General features: G+C 39.0%; 1 protein-coding gene across 2 annotated transcripts in view; it reads right to left on the bottom strand.

Moving 5' to 3' along the window:
• The window catches only part of slc22a2 (solute carrier family 22 member 2), a 52,290-nt gene extending 39,788 nt beyond the window's left edge, over nucleotides 1–12,502 (bottom strand). For both annotated transcript variants that reach the window (XM_043696290.2, XM_043696293.2), the window contains exon 1: nucleotides 12,010–12,502. In XM_043696290.2, coding sequence (XP_043552225.2) covers nucleotides 12,010–12,420 — 411 coding nt within the window. In that variant the 5' untranslated portion in view covers nucleotides 12,421–12,502. The remainder of the gene's footprint in view (nucleotides 1–12,009) is intronic.
• Between the last annotated feature and the right edge of the window lie 1,955 nt (nucleotides 12,503–14,457).

Below are 14,457 nucleotides of genomic sequence, written 5' to 3'. Positions count from 1 at the left end.
CCACGCCGACACGGGCAGAATGTGCAAACTCCACACAGTCAGTCGCCTGAGGCGGGAATTGAACCCGGGTCTCTGGCGCTGTGAGGCAGCAGTGCTAACCACTGTGCCACCGTGCCGCCCAAAAATCTACTGTTATGTATTCATACATTTGGCTTTCTTGTCTTTCTCAGGTGTAATTTTAACTCTAATTGACTATTTCTCAAATGCTTCCCCGCAGAAGAGTGGTTTACTTGCCTGATTTTGTAATATGATCACATATGGGTTATTGAGAGAAGGTAGTTTACACCCATTTAAGTGAACATTATTAATTCTAAACATAAGATGGCAGGAATTGCCTTCTATGAAACCCTATAGACTTCTGTTCTAGTTCTCTATCATCTGAAGCATCATGACATTGCTACTTATTTGCATGCTCAGTTGCTACAGTTAAATGTATAATTAACTCTTTACTACACATTTCCTTCCTCTTCAAGCTTACTCTTCTCTCAAACTATTGACCTCATGAACTATTTACAGTTTCCATCCAAATCCTACTTCCAACATTTCCCCTCCCACTCCAACTTTCCAAAACTTTCTCTTAGAGCATTAATCTCAAAAGTGTTGCACATAGTTTTGGAAGACAAACCGGATATATTGCTCTGTCATCATTTCCTTGATAGGTGAACTTATTGGTGGAGTGGGATGGCACCTTCTCACAATGCTGACATGAAAGTAATGGCAATGATAACTTTTAATGGAAAACTGATTCAAGACATGAACCTCCAGGACCCAAATCATCAAAACTCCTTGAAGAGGAAGATTGAATCATCACGTTATACAGCATGGAAATAGACCCTTCGTTCTAACTCGTCCACACCAACTAGATATTCTAAACTGATGTAGTCCCATTTGCCAGCATTTGGCCCATATTCCTTTAATTCCTTCCTATTCGTGTACCCAAGCACAAGTCTTTTAAAAGTTGTAATTGTACCTGCTTCACCACCACCGCTGGCAGCTTGATCCATACCTGCACTACCCTCTGTGGGAAAACGTTGCCCCTCAGTTCCTTTTTAAGTCTTTCCCCTCTCACCTTGAACCTGTGCCCTTTAGTTTTAGACTCCCCTAACCTGAGAAATAGACCTCAGCAATTCACCCTATGATTTTTTTAAAACCTCTGTAAGTCACCCTTCAGCCTCCGACAGTTGAGGGAAAAAAGCCAAAAATCCAAAAATAGGAGTACACCACTATCAACAATAGAATGAACCAGAAGATTGAAAGATATGGGACCCTTTGGGAGATACTCTGAGCTGCAGGTTTGCCCAAACGTTCAGCATCAGCATCATGTATTTCATTTATAAGGGACTTACTGGTGAGGTGGGGGAGTAGTGTTAATATTATTGGACTAGTAATCCAGGTTAGTGTTCTTGGCAAATTGTGAAATTTGAATCCAACAAAAGTGTGGAAGAAAAACAAACTGTCCAAACGGTGATCATGTGACTACTGTTGATTGTCATTTTAAAAAGACTGGTTCATTAGTAAGATTTACTGAGTTAACTTTGAATTGCCCTCTTGGCGATGAATGATGGCCTAGCAAGCTATACATACATTCCGTGAATGAAGAATAAAAAAGGTAGAGAAGCCAGCATGTCTTCAGAGAGAGTTGCTGCATCACCAACACTTCTGCATGATGCTCTTTAAATGCAGTTCTGCATTTGTGCACTCCTACACTACAATATGTTTACTTCTGTTTGCAGTAAGATAAGGTCTGCACTCTAAGTGACTGTTAACAGGTTTTATTACATATAACAGTACAGTAAAGGGTGCAAGAAATAAAACCTCATACACTCTACACATTTGCTTTATCAACAAGTATCTGTCACTATTCTGACATTATCATGACATAGATGTTATGCACAAGCTGAGTATCCATTATTAAAGATGACTTTAATCCTTTTAGATTAACCCTTTACTCCACATTTCTCTCCAAGTTCATCTGCTGTATTCCATTTAACCATCAACATTTCACTTTACTGTCACTTCCCAACTCCTACAACCAAAAAGTCTCTTCTAGTTAAGGTATCAATCTCCAACAATATTCCAACCTCTTTTTGAAGGTAGATGGGACTGATGCACTATTACTTCTCAGACATTGTAGTCATCTTGTTGCCTTTGGAGAATCTGCCAGTTTGTTGGTGTTTGTTTGTGGTTAAACTACTATAAGCTCTTCTTCATTTGCTGTTCCTTTTAGCATTAGGGCATTTACTGTTTCTGCCTGTTTATTGCCCGACTATGACACAACCAGCCTTCAGTTGAGTTTCCTGAAATATTGCCAAGGTCCCATTCATCTCTACTAGATGTTTAAATGCAGCTGGGAGCAGCTGAGACTTCAGAATGTCAATCTCTCTCTTATTTCTTGTAATATCTTGACCTTCATCACAGGAAGGAATCTGTGTCTAAGTGTAGTTGCTATTATTGTTATATTTTCTGTAACTACAAAATGAAGAAAATGCAAAGCCAGACAAGAATCTCCATTTACTAAAGTATAGTGATAATTAGGAATGACATTCAAAATATCAGTGATTGCTTTCCCATTATAACAACGAACAACTCCATCTTGTGTCTCACTCAGATTTTACTAACTCCTGTGCTGCAAAACTAAAAAGATGACGACAGATAATTTTGGCCTCAACCACAATGTTGAATCTGAAACAACAGACACACCTGCCTTTGTATCCAACTTAAAATTAGTTTTCTTGCCATCTTTCGCCATAATATCTGCACGCCAGTATGCAGTTTGTGAATTGGTGTTGTTCTAAAGATGTGAGGTCTAAATATTAATTGATAAGTACATTCTTATACATTGTGAGCTTTTGAAAGGGGCACTTTGCAAAGGAGCAGTTTTGTTCACACCAACAATGAAGCATCTGCAAGAAACAGAGGTTCAGATAGAGACAGCCTATGAGACTTCCCAAGAGCGGTCACCCAGTTTGTGGATGAAATAACGTTTTTGTGCTCCGAACCTAGACGGTCAGACAATTAAAGGGAATCTGAGAAAAACTACCTGAGGAGCAATAGCTCTTTGCTTCCTCACTCCTTTAAACTCCTGTCAACAAAATATGGGAATGAAAATCAATGAGAAATTATCTTTACCAGTGAAAGTGGAACTCAGAATCCATCTCACTGTCTCCAGCAAAAATATTTCAACCTGCCACAATAGTTTGAGTTGTGGGATTTTTAGAAGGGCAGTTGGATATATTTGTATTGTCCTAACATTCATTTTTTTGGTGTCTCTGTTTGAGTAATTTTTTTGGTAATGAATAGGTCATTAATATTTTCTAAATAATTACAGAAACTAAATACTTGTTTTTCAAATTAAACCAGATACAGTCTGAGACCTAGATAATTGGCCAAATCACTACCTGAATTAGATTTAAGTTTTATTATGGGCTGTAGAAGAATGGGACTAGGAAATAAGGTAGTGTACCCCTTCAAGCTTGGTCATGACAGTATAATCAGAGGAGCCAAAATCCTGTAGTGCACTTTGAGTCATACAGTCATAAAGATGTACAGCATGGAAACAGACCCTTCAGTCCAACTATCCATGCTGACCAGATATCCTAAATTAATCTTGTCCCATTTGCCAGCATTTGGCCCATATCCCTCTGAACCTTTGTTATTCATATACAAGTTCTGATGCTTTTTAAATGTTGTAATTATACCAAACTCCACCATTTCCTCTGGCAGCTCATTCCATACATGCACCACCCTCCGTGCGAAAATGTTACCCCTTAGGTCCCTTTTAAATCTTTCCCTTCTCACCTTAATCCTCTGCCCCCTACTTTTGGACTCCCCTGCTGGGGAAAAGACCTTGACTACTCACCCTATCCATGCCCATCATTTTATAAACCTCTACAAGGTCACCCCTCAGCCTCTGACACTCCAGAGAAAAAAAGCCTCAGCTAATTCAGCCTCTCCGTATAGTTCAAACTCTCCAACCCTGGCATCATCTTTGTAAATCTTTTCTGAACCATTTCAAATTTAACAACATGCTTCCTATACAAGGGGACCAGAATTAAATACAATATTCCAAAATTTGCTCAATTTCCTCCTGACCACTTTTTATATCCCCTATGAAGAATTCATCCTAATCTTCTAATCCTTGAAATCCAATGGACTGCAGTGGTCTGTTTTTAAACTTTCTATGTTACTAATGTAGTTCTGATACAGTCTCTCTCTTTGAACTCATGGCTCTTAGTAATACTGGCTGGGCAAAGCTCCCATCAATAAGGTCCCTTATTGTGAGACTGCATCTTGTTTCTTTCCACATTTCTGCTGATGACCGTTGTGTGCCTTTTTATTTCCCATTTCTATAAGGACCTCTACTCTGCAGTAATCTCCAACTCAGTGTCAGGCTGATTTTGAGATGGTAAGGTGGTGGCAGAGTAGGGCGTTTCAGCTGGAGATCTTCCACTCCGCCCATTCATTTACTACTTTATCTTTTTTTCTCCCCCTCTCCTCCTTTCTATCAGCCTCAAACACCCAGCCCTGGCCTCTGAAGCAGAGCCAATGATCACCAGAGATGCCAGTGGATGGAGCAGGGTGGCAGGGATGTCTCGGGCCTGGTACAGGTGCATGATGTCAGTGGCCCAGTGTAAGCGTGGCGGCAGCCAGCAGACAGACCTTGTGGAGGCCCCCTGTGTCAGTCTACTGCGGAGAGCCTTTAGAGAGAGACTAATGTTTGTCTTTTTAACTTTCCTTTTATTTTCTGACCTATGGTCATACAATGCATAGTTGCAATGTAACCTCTTTTCCTTCATTTATCTATTCTGTACTAAGGGTTGTATCTAGGTACCCTTGTGCTTTAGATGTTGTTGTAAGTGGTGACTTATAAACTTTTCACTGTACTCATTTGAGTACATGTGACCATAAAATTAATTCAACGCAATTTTTTTTCTGCGTGCCTTATTCCCTGTTATTTTTTCCCATACTCTTTTTAGTGTTGCATGGAATTTCCCTCACTGCAAGCCAATAACTACATAAAACTTGAAATCCTTTGCCCACTGCACTATACTGCCACTGAGCTTTACTCCAGGGTTCCATTTTTGCCACTTCTTTGAGTCTACTCATTGCTAGATTAAAACATAGAGAATAGGAACGGGGTAAGCCATTGAGCCCTTTAAGCCAGCTCTATAGTTCAGTATGATCATTGTTGATCATTCAACTCAGTACTCTGTTTCTACTTTTGCCCTGTACTCTTTGATCCTTTTTGACTTATGAATTATATCTAACTCCTTCTTGAAACCATTAAATGTTTTAGCCTCAACCAATTTCTGTGCGAGAGAATCCTAGGTGGCTCAGCACTCTCTGGATGAAGAAACGTCTCCTCATTTCAGTTCTAAATGGCCTACCTTATATTCTTAAATAGTGAGCCCTGGTTTTGGACTCTCTCATCTTCAGGAACATCTTTCCTGTGTTTATCCTGTCTTGTTAGAATTTTACAGGTTTCCATGAGATTCCTTCCTTATTCTTCTAAACCCCTGTGATTTTAGTCCTAACTGATCCAATCTCTCTTCACAGGTCAGCCCTACCGTCCTAAGAATCACTTCCTCCATAGCCAGAACTTCCTCAGATAAGGAGACTAAAGCTGCACAATATTTCAGGTGTAGTCTGAAGAAGGCCCTATACGATTGTAGAAAGGTAGCCTTGAACCTGTACTCAATTCCTCTTTCTATGGAGGCCAACATACCATTTCTCTTCTTCATTGTCTACTCCATCTACGAGTTTACTTTCAGTGACTGGTGGACCAAGACATCCAGATGTCATTGTACCTCCCAGTCTGTCAGCATTCAGATCTGTCTTCCTGTTTTTGCTACTTCACATTTATCCACACTATACTTCATCAGCTATGGATTTGCCTACTTATTCAACTTCTCCAATTTGCTGATGTCATAGTTCACCCTCCCACCTAGCTTTTAGTTGTCTGCAAACTTGGCAATTACATTTAATTTCCTGATCAAAATAATCAATATAAATTGCAAATAGCTCTGGTCCAAGCACTGATCTCGACAGTTGCCCGTTGGTCACTTGCATCAGTGTGATTTGGAGAAGTTGGATGAGTCAGCAAATGCATGCCATTTATTCCTACTCTTTGCTTCCCACCTTCCAAGCTGTTCTCTGTAATTTAAGTGGTAAATTAGAGCATTAATTGTACATGGTAATCTTTTAATGTGGGACCTTAAAAAAGCCTTATGAAAGTTCAAGGCAACGATATTCACTTAACCCCAATCAATTCTCCGATATTCATCCTCAAAAACTTCCAGTAAATTTGTCAAGCATGATTTCCCTTTTGTAAACTATGCTGACTCTATCCAATCCTGGCAGATTGGTTACAGAAGGTGAAAGATAATATGAAAATAAATCTTTGCCATCTGAAAGACTTGGGTTTCAGTTCCATGTGCTTTAATGTCATCATGACATTAGGTGTTTAATTATGACTCAAGTAAAGATATAGTTAACCTATTGATCCAAAGGTTTCATCCCCAAAATATGATCCATCGCCTTGTCCTTCTGTGTTAATAGGAACCACATTGATCAAAAAGGTTTTCTTGTACACATTTCACAAATACCTCTATTTTCTGCTTATTCTACTCCTATCTTGGAATAACTGAAACTCCCATTATCAATATTCTATTTTCTTGCAGCCTTCTGTAACCTGTTGCACATTTGCCCCTTTATCTCCTTACCTTTTCAATTATAACAAAATAAATTATTTTTAACCCTCCAACTGCATCATCCCACATCGGTACTATAACAACTACTGACACTCCTTCACCCTTCTTTTTTCCTTCTTTCAAGAACACCTCAAAACCAGAAATGTTACCTTCCAAAAACATCCTCTTCAAGCCTTGTTTCAATTATTACTTCTACACCATAATGATCTTAGTCTCAGGTTTTATATCTCAAACCTATCATTCAAATACTCCTTATTCTTTTTGTCTATTTGCTAAAGGCTTTTATTAACAACAGGCAACATTTCATTCCCAATGTTTGAATTCAAGTCTCTCTCTTTCTTTCTTTCCCATCCTTCATTATTGATTGAATTTCCATATCTTTGACAGCTTAATCCAGTCTTAGAACTAGCTCAAAATTCCATAGGAGCTCCACACTCTGCTTCTTCATTCTAAAAGATGGTTCAAAGCACAAGGATAAGAACAATATAGGAACATAAGTGAATTGCTTTGGATTAGTTTTACTGTCACATGTACTCAAATGAGTACAGTGAAAAGTTTACAAGTTGTCACTTATTCACTTATAGTGTCATCTTACGTACAAAGGTACATAGGTCCAATTTTTCAGTACGAGTTCTTAGGGAAAAAAAAATAGAAAATAAAGACATCAAAAGTGCAACATTGTAGATTGTAGAAATAAATTAGAAAATAGAGAAATGAAAAGTTCAGAACAATTGCCCTCTAACACTGCACGTAGCCTCCAGTCCGTATTGGGCATTGACTCCAGATTGCACCGGGCATTACCTCCAGGTTCTCGAGGTCCCGAGATCACTCTGGAACCGTTTTGAGATGTAAGATCAAGGAGAAAGTGCAGGCAATTCAGTCCTTTGAGCCTGATTTGCCATTTAATGCAATTACGTCTGATCTCATTTCAGCTTCAACTCTATTTACCTGCCTACTCCCCATAACCCTTCAACCCTTTAATAATTAAAAGTCTGCCTATCTTCCCTTTAAATTTATTTAGTGCTCCAGCATCCATGACACGTTGGGGTATAAATTCCACAGATTTGTCATCCTTTGTGAGAAATAATTTCACCTCATCTGTGTTTTGCTTCTGCTATCCCTTATTCTCTCATTCTAGACTGTCCCACAAGGAAACTTTCTTTCTGCAAGCACTTTGTGGATCCCTTTTATCAACTTATATAGCTCAGTTAGAGATATAAAGGTGCAATAATTAGAGGTAGAATATTATTAGTGTTACGAATGTCTATCTATTGAGTGGTTGACCATGAAATACAGTTCAACATAAGTAAAATCATAGTACACATAATACTATACAAAAAGAAAAGGACTCTCACTACCTTACAAACAGATACATGACAAGGCAAATTAATTCATGTATAACTAACGGACTTAATGGAATCACTGACAAATCTGATTCAAAAGAGGATACAAAGAGTACACCTGAAGTAAATTCAAAGCAAGAATATGTGCTGTGTGAAACTGCTAAAGATTATGTTCAGGGCTCAAGGTCAGGAAATGTGTCTTCGCACAAAATAATTAAAACCCGTGTTGAGAAAACACATTTATGCATTATGAGAATTGGAAATTGAAAGATCTGGACAATTCCTGGCTTGCAAAGGACTTACAATATAATTTCTTGGAAAAAATAATGTCAATGAGAATTGTGGGGTTATTTGTTGTTTATGAAAAAAAGCAAGTTACTTTGAAAAGCAAAGCTTTTAAAAGAGAGCTAAGACATCACTTTTACGCTCTTAATTGCAAGAGAAGCAGAATGTGTTTAGAATAGGCCTTGTGCTGAATGTTGTCCAGCAACAGTATCTGGACTGTACTGAGTCCTGAAAGTTTCAAATATTAGGATTCCTAACTGCTTCCTAGCTGAATTGAGAAAATTATTTTCAGATTGCCCTGTGACTAACATCAATCAGATCTTGTTGAGAAGCGAAACCATCACTACTTCTACACATCATCTCAGCTCATCCTGTCCATACATGTGTTTTTGTTTGGGATAAAGAAGGATGTCTTTAATTCTACATAGTACTTTAATAAATAACGTCATGTAAAAATACATTTTGCTCTAGTAAAAGTGCTAATTTGGGTTTGATTGAATAAATCTGGCAAAGTCTCTTTTATTCTGGATAACTAATAAAAAGAATCAAATTGACCATTTTGGTGACTAAGTAAGACACTGAGGCATTTGAAAAGACAGACATTTGATTTGGCTCAGAGTATTGGGACTTGACTTCTAACACACTCTTCCCATCACCAAGTGTAACACCAGGAGTATCCTTCAGATGGAGTAATGGAAATGCAAACTCCACAACCATGAAAAGGCAAAAATGATGAATCAAGGAGGTTGCAGGTTTTGATGCAAGGATGAAAAGAATAGTCTTCAATATTTAGAGTTATGTCTATATTCATCCACAGCATTGCTTTTAAATACTACTATATCTCTGGAGGTGACCCTGAGATGCATCAGGACACTAGGCAGAATTTGTACATTTGGTCAAATCAACCAGAAATCAAAGTCAAGGTTAATTAGATTAATTGATTCTGAGAGTAATCTGATGAAACTTCCACATTCTATGCAAGGAGTCAAACACACTATACACTGACTAGGATGTCAATATATCAGGTTTGTCCGAATTTATTAGGTGATGTTAATTAAGTGCCATCTCTGCTGACTGCAGACAATTGAGATACTAAATGAATATTTTGCATCAGTATTTACTGTGGAAAAGGATATGGAAGATATAGATTGTCGGGAAATAGATGGTGACATCTTGCAAAATGTCCAGATTACAGAGGAGGAAGTGCTGGATGTCTTGAAACGGTTAAAAGTGGATAAATCCCCAGGACCTGATCAGGTGTACCCGAGAACTCTGTGGGAAGCTAGAGAAGTGATTGCTGGGCCTCTTGCTGAGATATTTGTATCATCGATAGTCACAGGTGAGGTGCCGGAAGACTGGAGGTTGGCAAACATGGTACCACTGTTTAAGAAGGGCAGTAAAGACAAGCCAGGGAACTATAGACCGGTGAGCCTGACCTCGGTGGTGGGCAAGTTGTTGGAGGGAATCCTGAGGGACTGGATGTACATGTATTTGGAAAGGCAAGGACTGATTCGGGATAGTCAACATGGCTTTGTGTGTAGGAAATCATGTCTCACAAACTTGATTGAGTTTTTTGAAGAAGTAACAAAGAAGATTGATGAGGGCAGAGCAGTAGATGTGATCTCTATGGAATTCAGTAAAGTGTTCGACAAGGTTCCCCATGGGAGACTGATTAGCAAGGTTAGATCTCATGGAATACAGGGTGAATTAGCCATTTGGATACAGAACTGGCTCAAAGGTAGAAGACAGAGGGTGGTGGTTGAGGGTTGTTTTACAGACTGGAGGCCTGTGACCAGTGGAGTGCCACAAGGATTGGTGCTGGGCCCTCTACTCTTTGTCAGTTACATAAATGATTTGGATGCGAGCATAAGAGGTACAGTTAGTAAGTTTGTAGATGACACCAAAATTGGAGGTGTAGTGGACAGTGAAGAGGGTTACCTCAGATTACAACAGGATCTTGACCAGATGGGCCAATGGGCTGAGAAGTGGCAGATGGAGTTTAATTCAGATAAATGTGAGGTGCTGCATTTTGGGAAAGCAAATCTTAGCAGGACTTATACACTTAATGGTAAGGTCCTAGGGAGTGTTGCTGAACAAACAGATCTTGGAGTGTAGATTCATAGCTCCTTGAAAATGGAGTCGCAGGTAGATAGGATAGTGAAGGCGGCGTTTGGTATGATTTCCTTTATTGGTCAGAGTATTGAGTACAGGAGTTGGGAGGTCATGTTGTGGCTGTACAGGACATTGGTTAGGCCAGTGTTGGAATATTGCGTGTAATTCTGGTCTCCTTCCTATCGGAAAGATGTTGTGAAACTTGAAAGGGTTCAGAAAAGATTTACAAGGATGTTGCCAGAGTTGGAGGATCTGAGCTACAGGGAGCGGCTGAACAGGCTGGGGCTGTTTTCCTTGGAGCATCGGAGGCTGAGAGGTGACCTTATAGAGGTTTACAAAATTATGAGGGGCATGGATAGGGTAAATAGACAAAGTCTTTTCCCTGGGGTTGGGGAGTCCAGAACTAGAGGGCATAGGTTTAGAATGAGGGGGGAAAAGATATAAAAGAGACCTCAGGGGCAACTTTTCCACGCAGAGGGTGGTATGTGTATGGAATGAGCTGCCAGAGGATGTGGTGGAGGCTGGTACAATTGCAACATTTAAGAGGCATTTGGATGGGTATATGAATAGGAAAGGTTGGGAGGGATATGGGCCAGGTGCTGGCAGGTGGGACTAGATTGGGTTGGGGTATCTCGTTGGCATGGACGGGTTGGACCGAAGGGTCTGTTTTCATGCTGTACATCTCTATGACTCTATGACTCTAAATGCAGATTAAAAACAAAAGGCATGCTTACAGCCTATGAAACGGATTCCTAATGCTGTGAAGGAATTGATTTCAAATTCAATTCCACTTAGTATAGCCGCACAAGTTTTAATATGAATTTAACTGTTAGCACATAGGTAGAAATTCATGAATGTTTCAAATAGCCATGTGCACATTCACTTATAAATAGCTTTAAATGTGTCAAAGTGAAGTGATTTCACTCATCTGAGTCAAAAGGCGGTGAGTTGAAAGCCCATTTCACAACAGGACTCAGTGCAGTGTAACTTTAATTACTGACATTAATTCCAGTATGCAAATTGTTTATTACAGTAAATACAGATCATTCAGCTGTAATGCGTGTTTTGTTAATGGAAATTTGTTATAATGTGATTGACGGATTCGGGGACACTGTTTCTATAGAGTGAACTTTTAAAGCATGTTCTGGTTATAAAGCGATTTCGGTCCATTAGTCTAAATGGCGCTGCTAATACGCAATTTTTGTATAACACGGGATTGTATGAGAACGGAACTATTGCGTTATGGCAGAACTGACTGTGGTGCCAAAGCAGAGTATAAACAGACAAAAAAAATTGGCTCCCAACCCCATTAGAAGATACTACGATTGAAAGATGGGGATTTTAAGTGGTGCCATAGAAGCAGGAGAGAAAAATGAAACAACAGAGATTTTGGGAGGGAGTTCCAGCATTTAGAGCATAGCAAACTCTCATGATTGCAATTTGGACACTGATGTTTTAACAACTGTGTATCATTAGCAAGAGTTGACATATTAAGTTAGCAGCATGCAATATTAACAACATAATTGGAATTAATGTTTCTAACTAAAATTAAAACATACCTCCGTCACAATACTGGAGATGGAGCCATTTTCAAAAACCCACCCGTCCTGGCAAGTTGTACGTGGTAGATCTTGGGATCCATTCTGGACAAAAAGCAGTGGATTTTCACAGCTGCCTGAAGAAGAGTTCCAGTCAATATCGTATTTCTCACACTGACTGTATGAGGAGCTGCCAGATTGCCCCACAGGTAACGTATAATTCTTCTCCTGTTCCAGAGACCAGTTGCATTTATCTCTCAGCTCAGTCACCCCAGGACTCCTGCACCAATGGTCAGGAGTAACTGCTAAAAAAACAAATCCAACATAGAGATAGGCGAACGCCGCTGAGGTCAGGCATACAAAAAAGAATGTGATCTTCTGATATAATCCAAATCCTCCTACTTCTTCCAAAACATCATCAAAAGTCAACATTATGATGTATCTGTTCAACAATAAGTGAAAAAAGCAAATTGACAGTGACTGAATGTCCTGCTTGCACAAGACCTGCAGTAGTGTATCCCAACAAACCAATGTGAAATCTTGGTCTACCAATCAACTGTGTAAACTGAAGAGTTAGCCAATTTAGTAAATGAATGAACAAATGAAACGTGACGCTGAATTATTCAGAGCAATTACAAACTACTATTGGTAACCACTTTTCAAAACTTCAAGTTTAATACACAACTCAAAGTCCTATGCTTTAATGATTTTTTTCAAAAAATGTATTATTTTTGAGCTGCCCACACATCAGTTAATGAGATTCAAAGCAACTTGTGGAAATATTGTAAGTAATTTCAACATGTGTACTAATTAGTGAAAAAACATGAATTTTTTTTTTGCATCTGAAAGCTCCTTACCTCTCTGAAGAAAAAAGTTGAAGTAAAAAGTATATTACACATTCCCACAGACCCACTTTCCACCACATTGTGATTGAGAGAAAGTGAGGACTGCAGATGCTGGATGATGGGCTTATGCCCAAATGTCGACTGTCCTGCTCTTTGGATGTTGCCTGACCTGCTGTGCTTTCCCAGTACCACACTTTTCACCTTCCACTACATTGCATTGGGTTTGCAGTGCCATTGGAGGTAATAAAGCAAAATAATCTGATTTTATCATAGAACCCAAATAACTTGGATAGATTGTCACTCACCTATCATATTTATGACTGTTTTACAAACACCTTCATGTTTCCTGAGAAACTGCATACAGAAATAAGATAAAATGTAGCAGCACCAACAAAACAAAAGCTTTTTAGCTGATGCAAAATAAAAGGGTAATAGTATGTGATTGTGAATGTAAATTATTATTCTGCTTCTCTATAGATATAATTTTAATCAAAAATCAGCCAAGGGTCAGTTTTGACAAGTTTCACGAAGACTTTCTCTCCATGAGGCCTGGTGAATTTCCTTATGCTATCCTCATACCTACGCATCATGCCTCCATGGCACCTGCTCATTCTTATCTCCCACTCATTGTAGGTGAAAGTATTCATCACAGTCTTTGAGCTGGTACTATCTTTAAAACCCACAGTGCCCCAATTCAAGCATTGGTAGTCTGAAGCTGCCCTTAACCTTGAAAATAATCGGAGGTCAACTAGAAATAAATGCTTCACAGTGCAAAAGGTGGCATGGCTGACACCTCATTGTACATTATATTAGTGCATTAGTACAACTGTTGTTAATTAAGAAACAAGCCACACAGCTTATCCATTCTTAGTCTCATTACATCTTACTTCATGTAGCCCAACATTTTCTCATCATTCAATGTCAGACCATTATATACAGGAAGGAGGAACAAAAGTTATTAAGGATATAGGCAAAAAGATAGCTTCGAGGGTATTTGGTACAGAACTCTAAGATGTGGTGCTGATGATCACAGGTGACTGTACATTGAACTAATAGAATCCTTTTCCATTGAAGACGTCTGCCAAAGTGGCTCTCTCAAAGTCGATTGCCCTTGCACCTGGAAGAAACCAACATTGTTGACAAAGGCCACAACTCCAGTTGTAGCTCTAATCTCTAATACCCCCCTATGAGAATTGGAAAAGTCGTACAAAATCCTGGTTAGACCTCACTTGGAGTACAATGAGCAGATCTGGCCACTATACTTTAGGAAAGATATATTGACCCTGGAGTGAGTACATTGTAGGTTTATAAGAGTGACACCTGGAATTTAAGGGTTATGAGGAGTGATTATAGAATTTAGGCCTGTTTTCTCCAGAATTTAGAAGGTTAAGAGGTGATCTGACCAAAGTCTTCAAGATATTAACAAGAAAGATAAACCATTTCCATTGACTGGAGATTCTTTAACTAGGGAACATTGTCTCAAATTAGGGCTAGACCTTTCAGAAGAGATGTTTGGAGGCACTTTTACATACAAAGGGTAGTTGATGCTATATCAGTTGTTAGTTAATTTGAGATAGATAATTCTTTGTTAACAAAGTTATAACGGGATTTGGACAAACGACAG

The sequence above is a fragment of the Chiloscyllium plagiosum genome, unplaced genomic scaffold, assembly GCF_037043375.1.
Source record: "Chiloscyllium plagiosum isolate Xiang-an unplaced genomic scaffold, Cpla_swu_hap1 HiC_scaffold_10, whole genome shotgun sequence".
Taxonomy (NCBI): Eukaryota; Metazoa; Chordata; class Chondrichthyes; order Orectolobiformes; family Hemiscylliidae; genus Chiloscyllium; species Chiloscyllium plagiosum.
The sequence above is the reverse complement of the archived record's forward strand: the minus strand, read 5'-3'. Positions and strand labels throughout refer to the sequence as shown.